The following is a 19,363-nucleotide window of genomic DNA, read 5'->3' as shown; positions in this document are numbered from 1 at the left end:
TGTCTGTGCATTGCTGCTATACACGTGACACTTGGATGGGGCGTGGTCACACCAGAACCGGGAGCAGGTTCATCTCTACCAGAACCATCCCAACCCCAGCAGGTCCTACAGCAGGTGGGTCAGCAGTGTGGTTTCAGCCCACCTTGATCTTTCTGGCTGCTAACTTACTCACCCCTCCTCAACACACCCCACCCCCCCGAAGGCATTATACACACGGCCCGGGTCTACGGTTTCCATCCAACTACTCCCCCATGCCTTCTGTGTGCTCCTGGGGCCTGTACCTCCTAGCACCTCCTGCCCGCCTTGCCTTGGCTCATGTCGGCCGCTCACCTGGAACGCTGCCCACACCCTCCCTCTACCTTTCAATAGACTGTGAGGTTCTGGTACATCCTGACGGAGGAATGTTGTGAGAGGAAAGAGAGACAGGAAAGAAGAGCAATGGGAATCTTCACACTGACACCTGCAGGATTTACACTATTAGGTAGACAGATACACAGGCGTGGAATGCCTCTATTTGGGTAAAAGAATAGAAAAAATAAGATTAGCGATACTCGGACTGAATACACATAGACGCACACAGTATTCCTTGCTGCCAGAAGACTGGGTGGTGCAGCACAAAGTCATGAGGAGAGATTTGTTTTGAATTTTGAACCACAAAAATATATAGTCCAAAAAATTAAACATCTAGTTAAGTGAAAAAAGATACAAAACAGCGTTCATAAAGTGCACCTGTGTAAAAAGAAAAGACTAAACATACACACTTGTGCTTGTATAAAATCTTGATGGAAAAATATTCAAGGAACTAGTAATAATGACTTTCTGAAGGGAATCTGGGTGCTGGGGAAAAGGGTTGTGACGAAGACATTTCTTACTGACTGTCTTTTGTACATTTTTAATTCATCTTTCAAAATAATAACAATGAAGCATGGCTAACTTGACACCTGAAAAAAATTAAAATTTTCTCACATCGTACGCAGTCTTTCAGGCAAGTCTTAATGCCACTTCTTTCCCAGAGACTCTGCAAGGGAGCAGTGGGGTGGCAGGGACCGGGGAGGAAGTGAGGAGACAGCCTGGGCTTGTCGAAGACCAGGCCTGGGGCCAGGCCGACAGGGCTTAGAGAACAGGAGGAGGGACCCCAACCAAGGAAATCTCTGCCAAGTTCAACCAGGCTGGAAAGAGCCCCACGGGGGAGTCAGGATGTCCTGGCCTGTCCAGAGTTAGGGCAGGGATGGCTCACAGCAGGCCAAACGGAGCCTTCTTAGACTCCTGACCAGGGGTGTGGACAATAAAGTGATAACCAGGGGCTCGACCTGAATAGATAAGGCCACAGCTGTGGTCCAGAGGTCACGACCAAATAAGATTTCCTGTTTCTTCCTAAAGGGCACTAAGGGAAATGATGAGGAATGAGAGTTCAGCCGCTCATCTATACAGCCCAGCACAGGTGAGTCCTGGACAGCCTGAAGAAAGGCTCTCCCCTTAAGAAGGCACCTGTCAGGGTAGGAGCACCACCCACCCCTCTCGAGGCTGACACTTCCTTGGGAAGGACATAGGGGCCAGGGGAAGGCACTGTGAGGCCTGAGGCTTCTAGCTCTTCATCCATCCTGAGCATGGAGCCCATGCTGCTCACAAGCCGGAAGGTGCCCTGAGGAGGAGGATGCCACGCAGGCCACTGCAGCCCTGAAGATGGCAAGAGAGGAGTCCTCGCTCAGCGCTGAGCGTGTAAAGCCCCTGCTCTGCTACATCTTTCCTGGTCCTTCTGTCCCCTCTCTGTTTCCCTCCCTTCTTCCAACGTTCCCCACCTCACTGTTGCATTCCCAAGTCTAGGTTTTCTAGGTTAGTCACAGAAACCAAATCAAATTGGCAAAGTACCCACATCCACCTCCCCTTTCTCCCTACTTCCCTTGAAATGACAGACCACAGAGAAGAAGAAATCCAAAAGCACTGGAAAACAGAAGTACCATCAAAAGACCAGAATTACTAAAGAATTCCTAAAAATATGAAGCAGTAAGAACCAAACCAACAAAGAGAGAAAAATACATGTAGAATATGCAGAAGAGAGCCACCCCAGAAGTAGGAAGGAGCTGGGGGCTTCACAAACTCAGAGTCAGGTGTAACAAGGAGCAAGAAAGACACCCGGACAAGAGCACTGAGAGGAATCAGGACCCAGTGGAGCAAGTGCCCCATCAGTGCCTTGCTTGTGCCCAGCAACCTTGTTCTTTGTCCCATAGAACACGTGGGTGTGGATACAGGGGCTGGAGAGAGAAGCATGCGAGAAAGCCATCAAAGCCCCCGCTCTGACCTTCGAACATACGCTAGCAGCCCCCACAACCAACCAAGCAAGACTTACCGCCTCTTCCCCATTAAGCCTGGAATCAGAATCAGCATCCACCAGTAGGCACAGGGATTTGAGTACCAACATGGGCACACAACCAAGAGCCACCCAACACACGAGGAAAAATAACACAGACAGGCAGCTAACTCACACAGAAGAATCAACCCCTAAGGAAACAATTTTTGGAGAAAACAGATCAAGAGAAACAACCAGACCTAAACATAAAAGCTAAGCCTATAAACTTCTGGAAAAAAAAAAACCATAGGAGAGACATCTTCCTGGGCCTAGAAGAGACAAAGATTTTTAGGGCACAAAAAACACAAACCATTAAAAAATATATTAAAATGGACATCAACGTAAAACATATTCTTCCAAAGATACTGTAAAAAAAAATGAACATGAAAGACAGACTGGGAGAATATATTTTCAATACCTATATCTGACAAAGACATGAATAAAGAATATTCAAAACTACTAGAAGTCAATAATGAGAGATCAAACAACCCAATAAAAAAATGGGCCAAACAGTCACAAAAGACCACACGTTGTATGATTCCATTTATATGAAATATCCAGGCAAACCCAGAGACATAATGTAAATGCCAGGAGCTGGGGGGAGGAAAGAATGGGTAGTGACTGCTAATGGTTATGGATTTCTTTGGAGGTGATGAAAATGTTCTAATATTGACCATGATGATGGTTGCACAACTCTGACTATATTAAAAACTATTAAATGGGTGAATTGTATACTATATAAAATATACTTAATATCTTAACAAAGCTGTTATCTGCCTGTAAAATAGGCAAAAGATTTAAACAGATACTTCACAGAAGATATACAAATGGCCAAAAGGCACATGAAAATAAATGTTAAATATCATTACTCATCAGGGAAATGCAAATGAAAGCCACAATGAGATATTACTCATTTGCTAGGATGGCTAAAATTCATAGGACTGACAATACCAAGTGTTGGCAAGGATGCAGAGCAAGCAAAACGCTCACACACTGCTGGTGGGAAGGCGAAATACATCCACTTTGGAAGACAGTCTGGCTGTATCTCGTAATGTTAAACACACATTTACCATATGATCAGACATTCCACTTCTAGGTCTTTACCCAAGAGAGGAAGACATACAACCACATGAAAACTTGTACATGAATATTGATAGAGGCTTTATTTATAAAAGCCAAAAACTGGAAACCCAAATGTTCATCAACATATAAATGGATAAACAACTTGTAGTTAATCCATGCAACAGGAGAATACATGCTGTATGATTACATTTATATAAAATTCTGGAAAACGCACATCTACTCTACATCAACAAAAAGTAGATCAGGGATTGCCTTGGGCCAGGAAACCGGGGGGTGAGGATCGACTGTATAGGGGCATAAGGGGACTTTTTGGAATGAGAGAACTGTTCCGTATCTAGATTATAGTGATAGTTACATGGGCAAACATACTTACCAAAACTCAAAAGGTATACTTAAAATGGGTGCATTTTATTGTATGTAAATTATATCTAATAATGCTGATTTTTAAGACTATATATATATATATATATACACACATACATGTATATATATATACACACACATACACACACACACACACACATATATATATATATATATATATATATGTATATATATATGTATATATAGCACATATTCCTTGACCTAGTATTCCATTTCCAGGAATCTATCTATGGAAATACACATGTGTACTCAGACGCTCAAGGGAAAAAAAATCACTCTAATCAAATACTACACGGTTGTTTTTAAAATCCCGGTAGACATACACATACATACTAATGTAGAAAAAAATCTCAAGGACACACCATTAAATAAAAGAAGCAGGTTAAATAATGTGCATGCTCCCATCTGTTGAAAAATATGTGAAACAAATATGACCACACATCACGTGTTTACCTTCAGAGAAGGCTGAAGGAAGACTTCAGGCTTTACTCTGTATCATTTCACTCTTCTACAAAGTGAAAATATTCATGAATTGCTTGGGTAGTTTTTAAAGACTGAAAACAAAACAGGAAGTTTTGGTGGTTTTTTTTTTTTTTTTAAGCGGAGTCACAAAATTTGAGAAGGAATCTTTCTTCAATCAAAGCCCAAGACAGCAGCAAGAACAAAGGTTTAGTGAAAATACAGTCTCACACCCACACCCACACCCACACACAAGATTTGCTACTTCTGATAAAAGAGAGAATGTGGACAGAAACCCCAAACTTAAATAAATACTGATCCCCCAAGAGTGAACACAGGTGTTTCCTCCTGAGGGAAGGCGTTCCCAGGTTCTAAGTTATCTCTGAGACTACAACCTCCCTCCATAAGGGACACTAGACTGGGCATCCAAGTGTCTCTGCAGGTCTGTGACCTCATGCTAAGTTGACCAAGGGGCAACACTTGACACTCATTTGCTGCATGAACCAAATGGTCATGCTCTCCATCCACAGTTTGATTTTTAGAAACTCAAGTAATTCCTACCACCCTCAACTGCCCAACAAAATCACTGAAGTGCCACCAGCTCACAATTAAGATGGCCTGACCCTCTCTGGACGGCGGTGGGGAGAGGACCTCGAGGGGTGGTGTCAGAGCAGAGCTCTGGGAACCAGAAGCAGTTATCCCGCCCACAAATGGACGAAGGGGTTTCCCCTGACTCACCTTGAAAGCTACAACTCTTCCAGATATGGAACAAGCAAATCTGATCACTCTCCTCTTGGCTGGCAGTGTTTGGGGACACAGAACCTGCACCTCTTCTTTCTACAAAGAAACACTGCAAAGATGTATCACCGATGCTTCTGACATGGGGTTGGGGTAGTTCAAGGTACAAAGGAGAGAAAAAAGGATTCATTCATCCCTCTGCATGAGGCAAAAGTGGGCAAGGCAACCTCACAAAATCTTATAAAGTTCTGGATGAAAGCACCCTCAGACATACAGGTGGGTCCTCTGCTTTTTAGGGAGGAATCAGGGAGCCCAAGGTCACAGGGCTGCTTGCCAAATCCAGGACGTCATGGTTGGGGGCTGGGGGTGAGTCTTTTCTCAACTCTGGCTGTGCACCCAATTCACTAGGAGACCTGTTTAAAAACAGAAGTGCCCGGCTCTACCTCAGACTGACACAATCAGAAGCCTTCAACAGTGGAACCTGGGATACCTTGGAACCACTAACCAACATTTTCCTTCTGTATCTACGGATGTGATGAGCCCAGAGAGCAAGTGAAGGCTGCATTTTATAAACTAGATTTGATTGCAAAAGCAAATACTTGTCAATGAACTACTAGAATCGGGTGCCAATACCAAGAAAAAAATAACAATAAACAGAAAGCCCACAATTCAAAATGAAACCTAATTTAGGTTAATTATAAAAATTGTAGGGACTTCCCTGGTGGCGCAGTGGTTAAGAATCCGCCTGCCAATGCGGGGGACACGGGTTCGAGCCCTGGTCCAGGAAGATCCCACATGTCGCGGAGCAACAAAGCCCGTGCACCACAACTACAGAGCCTGCGCTCTAGGGCCCGCAAGCCACAACTACTGAAGCCCGCGTGCCTAGAGCCCGGTGCTCCGCAACAAGACAAGCCACCATAATGAGAAGCTCGCACACCGCAATGAAGACCCAACGCAGCCAAAAATAAATAAAAATAAATAATTTTCAAAAAATACTGTAATATAACAAGAGCGTGCAAGTGCTCTCAAAGTTTACCTTTACTAGAAGTGCTTCTATGAGCCATTACCTAATAATTACATTTCGGTGGGCCCCAACTGCCACCGTATAAGCATATAAAACTCATTAGCAAACCCTCCCTATTTTGTTACTCATCTTCCCTTGTTGTTTTATAGGCCCCTCAGACAGCCACAGGCTGCACCTTAAAACCCACACCTGTGGAGCCTTAGAGCTGGCCTCCCTCTCCCCCCAGGCGCAGGTACCCTCCCCTCCCTTTCTAACAAGGCCATAATCCAACTGACACTTTTAACAAACTATTTAAAGCAAAACCTGTTTGCTTCTAGGCTTCTTACTGTTGAAAGAAACTAACCAAAAATAATTGAAGAAAATGTAAAGAAAAAAACATATGACAAGGACAACTTTCAAATATAAAAATCAGGTAAGATTAGAGTGATAAGTTTGTTTGCTGATCATCCTGGCACTGGTATCTTAGGAAGTGTTCTATTAAAAATCCTAGATTATCACTACAGCAAACAAGTGGGGGGGAGCCACGGCTCACAGTCACCAAGGTATAACCAGGGCCCAGGATAGTGGCCGGCACGTGGCCAGGACTCAAATTTGTTGAATGAGAAAATGGATCATCAGAATGGCCAGCCAACAGCAGATACTGTGAAAATCCAAAGGACACCAAGGCATCACAGCCTCCCTGAGGGACCATGGTATTCACGTCCCAACCAACAGGTACTCAAGAAATGCTTATTAAATAAACAATCTCTGCTCAAAATTCCCCCATTTGCCTGTCACTAAGCCTGATATTTCTCAAAAAAAAATTTTTAACAAGTCTCCTGACAGATTCATCCATTCAACAAATGTCTCAGTGCCTACTGTGGTCGGCACCGTCTAGAGATGAGCGGTGAACAAAGTCAATCTGCAGTGATGAAAAAACTCCATTCATGTCAAGAAGAGAGCTGAAATTAAAATATGCTTCATTCAAAAATAAGTAAATAAAATATGCTTCATTCACTCATTAAAAAAAAAAAATCTAAACAGAATGCAATGCAAAGGATGGCCCCAGAGTTGTACAGCATGGCACTAACTCTGGGGTCCCTCACTGGAAAACAAGCTCTCCAGGGGGGCAGAGAGAAGACTGGATAGGGAGAAGCAGCATCTCCCATCTCTGTGCAGATGAGGCCCAGAGAGAATTCACCCACCCTCGACACCAGTCGGCATTTGTTTAGAATGTCTTGCTCGTTCACAGCTCTGATTTCAATTCATCTTCACAATCCCCACTGGCTAGGAGGGGATGGCCAACTGCATTTTACTAGAAGCAGCACAGACTTGCCCAAAGTCACACATGCCATTTAGCGGTCAGCTGGCATCCAGGAGCCCCAGCCCAGAGCCTTACCGGAAGTCCCCTGTGACCAAGAGGGAGGAGGCGGCACTCTGATGGAGGGAGAGCTCTTATTCTTGATGTCATGAGCATTTCTGTAAATGGAAGGCAGCCTGCTCACCAGCTCTGACCTCATGCCCAACTTCTCCAGTTTTTCCAGGTTCTCAGAATTAGAGAAATCATGGGATCTCTTACAGCCAGTGCCAAACTTGCATTCACCCTGTGAAAAATACTGGCAGATGTGGAGTTTGACACATTGCTTTCTAAAGGAACAAGAGCCGTAGGGTCCATGTCCTTTGTTGTAATGAAGGCAGATCTGTTAACAGAGAAGGAAAAACGACAGCAGCTTAGAAAGGCCTCACACAACACCACCTCCTCACTGAGCCGCCTACTAGAGGAAGAGGTTCCTCCAGAGACCTAGCCAAGGCTGCGATCCCATCGTGACACTGGTCGCACAACTCTGAGAACATCCCTCACTCTAGATGGATGCCGCTAGCACATGCCCTTGGTAAATGGGACCGGGGAGGACAGCGGACTGCTCAGAACAAGCCCCTCCGCCGGGAAAATCCAAAGAACATCCAGCTGATCAGAGCTGCTCCCTTCACGTGAGAAAACATTTTAATGCAACTCGCACAGCAAACCTTACACTACTAACAAATCTTACACGCTACCTAGCCCCTGCCCCCACTGATTCTCCAACTCTCTCTAACCCAGGGCCCAGTTTCTCCCAGCACTTTTTTTCTCCAATTCTAGGTCAAAGAGGCTCTGAGGCTTTAAAGTATCTTCAAGAAAGCCAAATACAGCCCTCTCATTTCCCAAGTGCAAAATGAGACTCAGAGAAGTTAACAGGCTTGCCCTGGGTCACACAGCTGTCTAACACACCTGGCACATACAGTACCTGCTGGACTGGGTTGTTGGTAAGGTGGGGCTTGAACTTGAATCAACTGTTCCTTTTCCTCTACATTCCACGTTCTTGGAGATGGGAACTAAACCAGAGACCACCAAGGGCCCACCCACTCAACTCACAGGCATTACACTGAACAGAGGGCTACAGAACCCAGGCCCAGATCAGCAGGGGGTCCCTTCTGGAAATGGAAGCCCCGAGGGAAAAGATCAGAGGGAGCTGGGCCCTAACCTTGATCCTGCCACTTACAAGCCGTCTGACCTTGGGCAGGCCACTCACCAGCTCTGAGATTCCGTTTTTTAATCCCCCAAATGGGAATAATGCCACCTACATTGCTGAGCTATTGTGAGAATTAAATAAGAAATATACCAAGTGACTAATACAATGCCTGGAACACAGTGGGTGCTGAGCTCATGGTGGCGGCCCCCAAATGGTCAACTGATAAGGGGGCCAGCCTGAGAGCAGCGGACGTGGCATGAAAGCCGCCCTGGATCCGAGCTTTTGGTCACAGCCCCCATGTGCTGGCACTGTGTCCTGAAGCACCCCACACACCCCAGGAGACAGAGGCTGCGCATTCCAGGCCGGTCACCTGCTGAGTCAGTTCTCATACCACTACCAAGGTGATCACTCCAAAATGTTAATGCCTACCCTCCCAACACAACCTCGCCCCAACTCCTGCCTGTGACGCAGGAGGCTGTATGGCTGAGCCTCCACCTTCGCATTTCTCTCTCCCCTCCCCCTAAGTCCAGGTCGTGCCGACCTACACACTGTGCCCTGACCAGGTAGGCTTCCCGATCTCTGCCTCCCTCTTCCCAGACCTTCATCCTTCACTCACCCTCCAGCACCCAGAGCAGGCACCATCTGATCCAGGGCACCTTCCCCGGTGCCCAAACTGTGCCCCCGAGACCAGAGCACCGACTCCTGCTAAAGCACCTACAACAGCACCTTGCTATCATCCACCGATGATATCATCCGCTACTGTCCCACCCAGTAGCCGTGCCCCCCAGAAGAGCAGAAAGGGTCTTTCACCTCCTTACCACCAGTGCCTCGTCTGTAATGGACTGTCAATATAGGTAAATTAAATCTATACTAGTTTTCAAAAGGCAAAGGAAAACACTTAACACCTGTTATGTGCCAGTCATTTGCTATGTAGCATCTTTCTCAAATGGGCGGTTTCAACTGAGTAAGAAGGAAGCACTGTCATTAAACTATATCCACCTAATCCCTGTCGCCTCATCCAAGAAGCAGCGCCAGAGCATCCCACAGAACCTGTGCTGGCCACAGAACAACCGCTCGGACCTGCCGCAGAGCACAGGCAACTCGCGGCCCAGCTGCTGCCCTCTTTACACAGAGGGCGCTCCCAAGGGCTGCTCTCAGCCAGCGGCTGGGCAGGTCGTTCTGGGGAGACACAGGACGCCACCCACAGGGACTTCGGCTCAGAACTTCTCGCTGGCTGGGCGGAAGCTTTCTGAGCACTGCACTGCAGTCAGGGTCTCTTCCTACCGGGTCCCTTTCCTGCCCCTCCTCCGGCCACAGATGGCAGAGCACCATCACCACCTGAAGGCTTCCCCACCTTCTTTGCTCCCTCCCCAGTAAATCTCTCACACTTCCAATCCCACCTTGGGGTCCGCTTCTCTTAGGACTCGAGCTAGTCCACGACCACTGCAGTGAGCTTCAAAACAAGTGGGTGGTTACTGTCTGAAATGCAGTATGAGAGTTCACATCAACCCAAGTTAGAAAACTTCCCCACAGACCTCCGGGGTCTGGCAGTACCTGCATTTTTCTAAGTCCTGCTAGACAGGGAGGGGCCAGCTGGAATCTCTCACTCCCTCCGCTCTGTGTAACAACTGGCTGCAGCCACTGGCCAAACGGGCTCCCCCAACCTCACAGAAGCCCTGCAAAGGAGGTGCCAGCCCAACTGACACAGAGGGAAAGGAGGCTTCAAGAGGGAGCAAGGTTGGCACAAGATCGCAGGGCTAAAATTCAGCAGAGCCGGGAACTCAGGCCAGGTCTCCCTCCAGGCAGACCCCAGCGATCACAGTGGGGCCCTTGGCCTCTCTTCCGCCATGTCTCCCTGTCTTCCCACCTCCTGGTCCCTCCCTCATCACTTACACTCAGGCCCACCCTCTCCTGGCACTCACCTCCGGCAAGAGCAAGGGGTCATTCTGTAACAAGAGCACGCAGAGCTCACTGTAGCTGAGGTGGTCCACGCCGTGAGTTTTCAGCACGCTCACGTTGTGATCGGACGTCAAGTTGTGACCGTTCCTACAGTCCTTCCTGCAAAGAAGCAGGGCTGGGGTCACAGTTGAAACGTCTCCCCAAAACCCTTATGCTGAAGTCCTAACTCCCAGTACCTCAGAAGTGACTGTATTTGCAGTCTTTCAAAAAGGTGATTAAGTTAAAATAAGGTCACTGGGGGGCCTAATCCAATCTGATCGGTGTCCTTATAAGAAAAGGGGATCAGGACACAGAGGGAAGACCATGTAAAGACACAGGGAGAAGAAGGCATCTACAAGCCAAGGTTGGTGTCAGGAGACAACAACCTGCTGACACCTTGACCTCTGACTTCCTAGCCTCGAGAACTGTGAGAAAATAAGTTTCTGTTGTTTAAGCCACCCAGTCTGTGGTACCTTGTTACGGCAGCCCAAGCAAACTAATACAGCTGGTAAAAACAATCTTTAAGAAAATTTTTCAGGAATAGTTCCTGACATTGTTTAGAAACACCAGAGAAAACCAGCATGTCTATGCAATGAAAAATCATAGTGCTTATTTACAAAGGAAGAGATGGTGCCTTGCAAGTTCTAGGCCCAGGGCAGCACCTCTCAGCAGGTTTTTGATGAGAATGATGGGGCCATTCCCCCAGAGTCACAGCGTGCCAGTCTCTGGGCACTTACTGGCATTTAACATTGGCTGAATAAATGAGTGTAGACAGCTTATGGTTACAGGCATGTATACACACACACACACACACACACACACACACGCACGCACCACTACTGAGGCCCAGCCCTTTTTCTGCTCCCCTCCTGCATTCTTTTGATCAACAAGCCCCTCTTGAACACTCTCTGTGAGCCAGGGACTGGCACCACGCCCCAATGATCCAAAGATAAGCCTTCAAATGATCACCTGCGTCAACAGGACCCAGAAGAGTCAGGTAAATAGCATTTGCCTGACTCAAGACACTGCCATACCTATGATAAGCATCTCAAAAGAAAACTGAACCCCTGGATCTACTCCCCCAAACCTGCACCTCCCACGGGCTCCCCCATCTTAGTAAAGGGCAACTTCCCTCTTCCACTGCACAGGCTGAAAACCTTGGAGTCATCCAACCCCTCTCCTTCTCTCTAGTGGAGACACAGACACTGAGATGACTCTAAAATGCTGTGGGAAGTGCAAGGTCAGCTGTGCTCAGGATGCATCAGCGCAGAGAGGGGCACCTGAGCCTGACAAAAGTGGGGAAGCAATCAAGGGATGGTGCCTGGAAGGTATAAAACCTGAGCCAAATACTTAGGGTTGAGGAACCAGGCACGGAGAGCAGGGAAGAACATTCTAGGCAGAGGGGCTTGGTAATTACAATGATGATGATGGCTACTAAAACTCATTGGGCATTTACCACAAACCAGGGTTTGCCTAAATGTCTTGTGAGTTAACTCATACTGTCCTCAACAAGCCTATAAGGTGGGTAATACTATCCCATTTTGCAGATGAGGGAACTGAGGCTCAGATAAAAAGTAATTTGCCCAAGATCACTCAGCGGGCAAGGAGCAGAGCCAGGGTAGAGACAAGGCAGGCTTGCCTTGGAGTTGGGCTCTTAACCACTGTGCTCACTGCCCCCTAAGCACAGGATGGAATCGGGGACCTAGGACCCTCCCCAGCTGTCACCAATGAACAAAAGCAGCAGTGATGATCTACTTCTGAGACAGGTGACCCTGTGGTTGAGGAAAACAAGTAACTTCCCAGGGAAAGTATAGAATGTGCAGCTGACCACACCCACTCTCCCTTATGCAACCCAGAAACAGCCAGAGAAGGAAGGTTCAACAAACTGTCCTGTGTAAACCACAAGGAAGAGGGAAAAAAGAAGAAAACTCAGGATCATCCAGGCCAGTAAATACCAGATTTCCAAGACAAATAAAATCTGACCCCAAATTTTGGGGATTAGCCTAATAGGGCTGCCATCTTTATTTTACCAACTACGGACATTAACAAGACCCACCAGTGATCCCCGTCATTAGGTCCCTCCATCCGCCATTTATTGTGTCTGCCTTTCTCTCCAGGTGTGCTCCTCCTTCCACCCGGAGGTGCCGCCTCTCCACCAGCCCCTGCAGCCCCAGGGCTCCACTCTCAGCCTCCACCCCGGATCCAACCCACTCCTGGTGCTGCAGCCATGGCATACACTGCCCAGCAAGTCCCAAAACTAGCATCTCAGGGCCCTGGCGATCCTCCCAAGCTTCAGACCTGGATAGCTACCCCCTGGGCACGCTTCAAAACAAAACCCTCTCCTGCTCTCTGTCAACAGTAAGAAAGGGAAGTCAGCTCTGAGTCAACATTAATAAAGAAAAATGAGTCATCGCCTCTCGGATCCTGTCACCACCCTCTCACCAACTCTGCCAAATTTCTCACACATATGTCCCTTCCTCTTAAGGGTATTTCTGGGCAGCTGCTTCCCAGGGACCACATCTCCCAGCTCCTCCTGCACCCAGGCAGAGTCACGAGACATCCTGTGGTGCAGGTGACATGGACAGAAAGATAGCTACCATTCCAGACCTGGCCCCTAAAAACCTCCCACCAGCTCTCTACCTTCCATCTCCTCCACCTGCTCCTTGGAACCTTATACCCAGATGGCCTTAAGAGCCATGGGTTGAGGAGGGCAGAGTCTAGGTCTGCCAGCCTGGGTCCCTAAATGACTGCGTGCATCAAGGTCCATACCCCATGCTGACTATTAAACCTTACCCTTAGACCTGACGTGAGCAACAAATAACGTCTACCATGTTACGGCAGAAAGAAGAAAAGAAACTAATTCTTCTAAATAACTGGACTAGCGCTTCCTAACAGGTCTGCATCACATCCTCCTCTAAATAAGCCCCCGCACCACTAAGATCTCTTCCTCAAACGCACACCTGATGGCGACTCGCCTGCCATTTGACGGGCCCCACCACCTTCAGGGTGACGTCCAAATTCTTTAGCATTCACCTCATTAATCCACTCCACAAATCTCACTGAGCACCTGCCGGGCGCAGAGCACAGAGCTGAGGGCCGGGAAAGGCCAGCCAGGGCCAAGACAGAGGGGCCTCTGCTCTCCGAGTTTTCAGTTCTACTGAAGGAACGCGCGGCCATGACGGGCGCTATGCGAAAAGTAAACAGAACAACGTGATGGAGAGGAAGAAAAGTGATGGCTGAGTCGAGTCCTGAACGATACACCAAGCAAACCAGGAATGGCGGTCCAGGAGCGCGGAGATCACCGGATAAGCAAAGACTGGGAGTGTCCCTGGACCAGAAGGGCATCAAGGGAGGGGACCAGGAAGGAGGGCCGGCAGGGACCAGTTCCCTGAGGGACACGGGGGGCGACGGTAAGGAGCTTGCGTTTTATTCTAAACGCAGCAGAAGACGCTGCCGGCTTGTAAGCAAGTGAGAAAGGTTTCAGAAGAGTCCCGCGGCTGCTGGGCGGAGAGCCCGCCTCCGCGTGGGCCCTCACGGCCAGCTCTGGAGCCCGGGGCGCCCTGGAGCTCCGAGCAGAAGTCAGCCGCAGCCCCTTTCCTTCTGGAGATGCCTCCCTCTTCCCTCGGCCAGCGCTCCCCGGCCCCACCCCGGTACTGCCACCCGCAGGGCGTCCCACCCCCTGCTGGGCTCTAAGTCACTCTCCGAGAGCGCAGGGGCCCAGAGGACATCGCTCGACGCGGAGTCCGGCGCACAGTTCCGGGTATTCAGTAAATGCTCGATAAATGTTCGCTGAAGGGAATTCCGGGGAGAGGCCAGGGAACGGCCACCTCACTGTCGCCCCCGAATGTACGAAGGGCCACGACCGGGCTGGGAGCGACGAGGCCCTCTCCCCGCCGTCGGGCTCCGGGGCGCGGCGCCTTACCCGTCCTTCAGGAACTTGCACTTGCCGTAGAACACGAACTTGCAGAGGTGCAGCTGAGCGCAGAGCCCCACGCAGCCCGGCTTCGGGCCCTGGTACGCGCCGCACACGCGCAGCGGCGACACGGCCAGCACCACACGCTCGACGGCCGCCGCGCCGGCCCCGGCCGCCCGCTGCGCCACAGCCAAGAGCCCGCGCTCCCGCAACAGCCGCTCCAGCAGATCTTTGCTGACTCTCGGCCGCAAGCGGCGCCGCAGCTCCTCCAGCTCCAAGGCGCCCCCGGCCGCGCACAGCACCTGCGTCACCTCACGGAGGAGTGCGGTTGGCGCCATGGCCGTCGGGCCTGAGACTGAAGGGGCGCGGGCGGTTCCCGGGAGGTGGAGACGCCGGCCGGAAACGAAACCGAAAGTTCCTCAGGGCCGGGGGGGAAACAGAATCCGGCCTCGCCACGCCCCCGGCCCGCAGCTGAGCGGGGCTCGGCGCCTTCCGGCCCCAGCGCCCACCGCGGCGCTAGGCCTCACGCCCGCCCCGTCGGAACTGCGCAGCCGCTTCTTCGGCGTCCCGGGGATTCGTCGCCGGGTCCCTCAAAGTGGTGAAAGAATAAGAGTCACCACAGCCTTGGGCGCCGCGCTCGGCGTTCTCGAAGCGCCTTCGCCCGGACGAGGAGTGGTGGGGCCGCCCGGGAGCGCGCGCCGCCCCCTCAGAGTCCGGGCATCGGGAAGTAGCTCGGCCAGCGGACCCCGCACCTTTGCCCCCAGCGCTAGGCGGAGCGGCAGGAGACGCTCCCCTGCAAACGGCCGGCCGGCGTCGCGGAAGCCAAACCCTAGACGACGCTCAGGGAAACTGGGAAGAGGAACAGGGGCCCCGCCAGGGGAAAGCAATCACGCCGAATTGGAAAACGGGCTTCAGTGTTAGCCTTCTTTTCAGTGCAGGCAGTGAATCCCTTATTTTAAACTTGAAAGGGTATATCCTTTTAAAAAGAAAAGCCGTTTCTCCCCACCCCTGCTGAGTGAAGATGGAATATTAAAGGCCATCGGGGGCACAGGGACCCTCACAAGCATTGCTGATGGAAATGTGAAGTGTTAGAGAGAGCCCTTTGGGAAAGTAATCCCGGAATAGTTATTAAAATGTTTAATGTGCGTGACCTTTGACCCAGCAGTCTCTCTTGTGAGAATCTTCTAGAAGTAAAAGGAACGATAAAGAAGTTATGTATAAAAGCTTTTGTGTGGAGGGGGGAGGGTTCTGGGAGCAACGCGGTTGATCGTTGTCCAGACTCTTAACACAGCTCGAACCAGCGTGCATTGAATCTCTGCCTATTGACCTAGAGAGACATCCACGGTGTGTTGTTAAGTGAAACAAGAAAGCTGTATAAAAATGTTTAAATCGATAGCAAGAAGAGAATCCCATTTGTGTGTGAATGTGGCGGGATATTTTTGAATGGGCGTCGAGAAAGCTGAGGAAGGACCCAGTGCTGTTGGCACTGACACTGGTTGGAGAGAGTATGCAGTAGGAGGTACAGGAAAAGTGGGAAAGGAAAGTTGAGGGGCGCAAGGATTGTGGGGGAAAGATACTTATAGTATTACATTAACTTAAAATGAACATAAAATTCTATTTATAGTATTCCTACGAAAGTGCAAAAATCTATTAAGTGTATGGATCAAGAGTAGATAGTAACACAGACAAATAAAAATGAATTAATTAGGGGATGGGATGAGGGACAATTTTTCTCTTGGATTTTAATTGTTCTTTTAATTTTTTAAAAAAAATTATTTATTTTTATACAGCAGGTTCTTATTAGTTATCTATTTTATACATATTAGTGTGTATATGTCAATCCCTATCTCCCAGTTCAGTTCATTCCCCCCCCCCACCCCCCGCCGCCTTGGTGTCAGTACGTTTGTTCTCTACATCTGTGTCTCTATTTCTGCCCTGCAAACCAGTTCATCTGTACCAGTTTTCTAGATTCCACATATATGTGTTAATATACAATATTTGTTTTTCTCTTTCTTACTTCACTCTGTATGACAGTCTCTGGGTCCATCCACGTCTCTACAAATGACCCAATTTCGTTCCTTTTTATGGCTGAATAATATTCCATTGTGTATATGTGCCACATCTTCTTTATCCTTTCATCTGTCGATGGACACTTAGGTTGCTTCCATGACCTGGCTATTGTAAATAGTGCTGCAATGAACATTGGGATGCACGTGTCTTTTTGAATTATGTTTATCTCTGGGTATATACCCAGTGGTGGGATTGCTGGGTAAATTTTTTTAATTGTGTAAAAAATTAATTATTAATAAAATTTTATTTTTAATTTAACTTTTATTTATTTTTGGCCACACCACGAGGCTTGTGGGATCTTAGTTCCTGGAACAGGGATTTAACCTGGGCCCCACCCTCCATGAAAGCACTGAGTCCTAACCACTGGACCGCCAGGGAATTCCCTTAACTTTTAAATTTTAATTCTGGTTTTAGTATTGTTTTGTAATAATAACATTTTTTAAAAAAGAAAGGAAGGATGATGCTATTATCCGAAAACTGGGTTCATTTCTTGGTTGGGTGTTGAGCCAAAAGATACAACCAAGCCAAAGATCGACTGGGAGAAGGAAGGATTTATTACCTGCAGCAAGTAAGGAGAACACCGGAGAGCTTTCGCAAAACAGTGTCTCCCCAAACAGCAAAACTGGGGAAGTTTTAAGCTAAGGGTAAGTGCATATTCATGAAAGGGCTTGAGCAGAAGTCAGCATAGAATTGGGGCAAAGTTGACAGAGCCCAAGCTTTAGTTGATTGAAGTCATGAGGTTCAGAAAAGGACAACAGTATCATCCCTTAGGTTCCAGTTTATCTGGTGGTTGAGCACCTGAGGGGGGTTTAAATTCTGCAAAACAGCTCAAGTAAGTGCTTCAGACTAGTCTTTACCATTGAAACAGAACTGGGAGTCTTTACAACTGATTTGTTATCTTTGCTGTTGTTACTTCTCTTGCCTAGTGACAGTTTGTTCTTTTGTTCCCTTAAGACCATAATTACTGAGACCTGTTCAAGGGCAAGCATTGTGTCCAGGCCTAGATCTCAAAATGGCTTAGGCCTAAAATGGTTTCTCTCGTGTCAAGAAAGCCATGCCATGGGACTTCCCTGGCGGTCCAGTGGTTAAGACTCCACACTCCCGGTGCAGCAGGCATGGGTTCGATCCCTGATCGGGGAACTAAGATCCCATATGCCGCACGGTGCGGCCAAAAAAAAAAAGAAAGCCATGCCTGGTTTTCTTTCTCCAGGGATCCCCTACCTTATCTGCTTACAATATAGCAATGGAGGCATAGATTGTAATGATGCTACAAATCCAGGAAAGCTAAGGATTGCCATCAGTCACTAGAAGCTAGGAAGAGGCAAGGAAGGATTCTTTGGAGCCTTCAGAGGAAGCACAGCCCAGCCAACATCTTGATTTCGGATTCTAGCCTCCAGAACTGTGAGAGAATAGATTTCTGTTGTGTTAAGCCCAGTTTGTGGTAATTTGTTATCGCAGCCTGGGAAACTAATTCAGGCTTCTATTTTCCCAGTGAGATGTGAAGAAGGATTATCAGCTGCAAGTGGGGCTAGAGTGGAGACCAGGGAAGGAGAAGATGTAACCCCAGGATCGTAGCTTATTTCAGAGAATGGAAGAGCAAGTTTCCCACAAAAACACAGGCGTGCTAGACAATATTAAGTCCCATGTAAGTTTGAGGATCATAAATTTAAACTCAAACCAGTCAACCTGGTTATGCGATTGTTTTTTTTTCCAGCAGAGATTAGTTGCTTCTGAGTTGCAGGGAAGTTGGGTTCAACTTGGATTGGGGTTTTTACCTTTTGAGAACAACTTGGAGGGAGATCAGGACAAGTTTTAGAGGGCCTTTGCAAAGCGGAAATTGTCTTAATAGATCATGGAAACCAATCTGGGTTGGAAGGAGAGCGAAGGTGAAGGGAGTGTAAGAGATAGTGGGAAAGATCAGGGGTTGGACATCCAAGTTAGACCAAAAAAACCATTGCAGGAATGAAAACCTGGGGGAATACATGACACGTGATAAAGACAATAAATAAAGACAGTAATACAAATTATACAAATAACAGTGAAGACATAGAAGGTAAAAGAGTTGGGAGGATAGAAGATGGTGAGCAGAAAGTGGTGACTTGAAACATAGTAGAGACTTGCTTATGAGGCAGTTAAATCCTTTTATAGGGAGTGAACCTGTTTTGAAAGGTCCTTCTGCTGTTTATGGGAAGTAGCAGTCACCGTGGGCAAACCTCAGTTCTGGGAACAATCACTGCGTGACCCCTCTTTAGTGTGTATCATGGGGAAGTGGGAGTCTCGTCTGAGCAACCACATAACGAGACTTTGTTGCTTTGTGGCTTGACCACACTGCCCTCCCAATACCCTGCCTTACACAGAGCCGGTCTCTGGGTAGGAGGGGAGTGCACAGCAATCCCTTCCCTGATCATCACCCTGCCCAGGAATTAAAGCAGAGCAAGCAGCACCCATGAAGGGTCCTGCCTCAAAGCTCTGAAAATACTGCTCTGTGGAATCCAGTGACTCCTTCAGGAAGCACGTTTTCCTTTCCTTTTGGTAGGAAAAAAAAAAAAAAAAGTTTCTTAATCTAATGAATCTGTTTTGTAGTTTTACACAATAACCATTAGTATAATCTGTATTTTCAAATCAAGTCACACCTATATACAGTAAAGTTTGCAAAGAATTACCATAAAGTTTTAAGTTTCAGGTTCTAAGGGAGGGAGGGATGGGGGAGGGAATCATGAAAGTGAGGACTATCCGTGTTTGTTCATGTGTTTATTCAATGTATTTTTAGTGAGATTTGTGCCAAACCCTGGGGAGGTGCTGATGACAGGAGAGTAATACATGTAGTCCTAGGCCTAAACTCAGACTGGTTGTTCAGACAAAACAAGGGGCACTGCTGAGTGAGAAGCACAGCGATGGGAGCACGGACTAGGCTGAGAGCT

The 19,363-nt window shown here is 48.1% G+C and overlaps 1 protein-coding gene across 2 annotated transcripts in view; it reads right to left on the bottom strand.

Annotated features, from left to right (window-relative positions):
- PARP12 (poly(ADP-ribose) polymerase family member 12) overlaps positions 1-16,086 on the bottom strand; it is a 45,946-nt gene extending 29,860 nt beyond the window's left edge. The window contains exons 1-4 of one of the 2 annotated variants that reach the window (XM_036863406.1): positions 14,382-16,085; positions 10,444-10,579; positions 7,414-7,714; positions 5,012-5,110 (exon numbers count right to left, since the gene is read on the bottom strand). In XM_036863406.1, the coding sequence (XP_036719301.1) occupies positions 5,012-5,110; positions 7,414-7,714; positions 10,444-10,579; positions 14,382-14,710 (865 nt within the window). In that variant the 5' untranslated portion in view covers positions 14,711-16,085. Of the gene's footprint in view, positions 1-5,011; positions 5,111-7,413; positions 7,715-10,443; positions 10,580-14,381 lie in introns of both variants that reach the window. The other variant, XM_036863407.1, reaches the window with a different exon arrangement.
- Positions 16,087-19,363: the final 3,277 nt, after the last annotated feature.

The sequence above is a fragment of the Balaenoptera musculus genome, chromosome 9 (assembly GCF_009873245.2).
Source record: "Balaenoptera musculus isolate JJ_BM4_2016_0621 chromosome 9, mBalMus1.pri.v3, whole genome shotgun sequence".
Taxonomy (NCBI): domain Eukaryota; kingdom Metazoa; phylum Chordata; class Mammalia; order Artiodactyla; family Balaenopteridae; genus Balaenoptera; species Balaenoptera musculus.
This window is presented reverse-complemented; position numbering and strand designations above follow the sequence as displayed.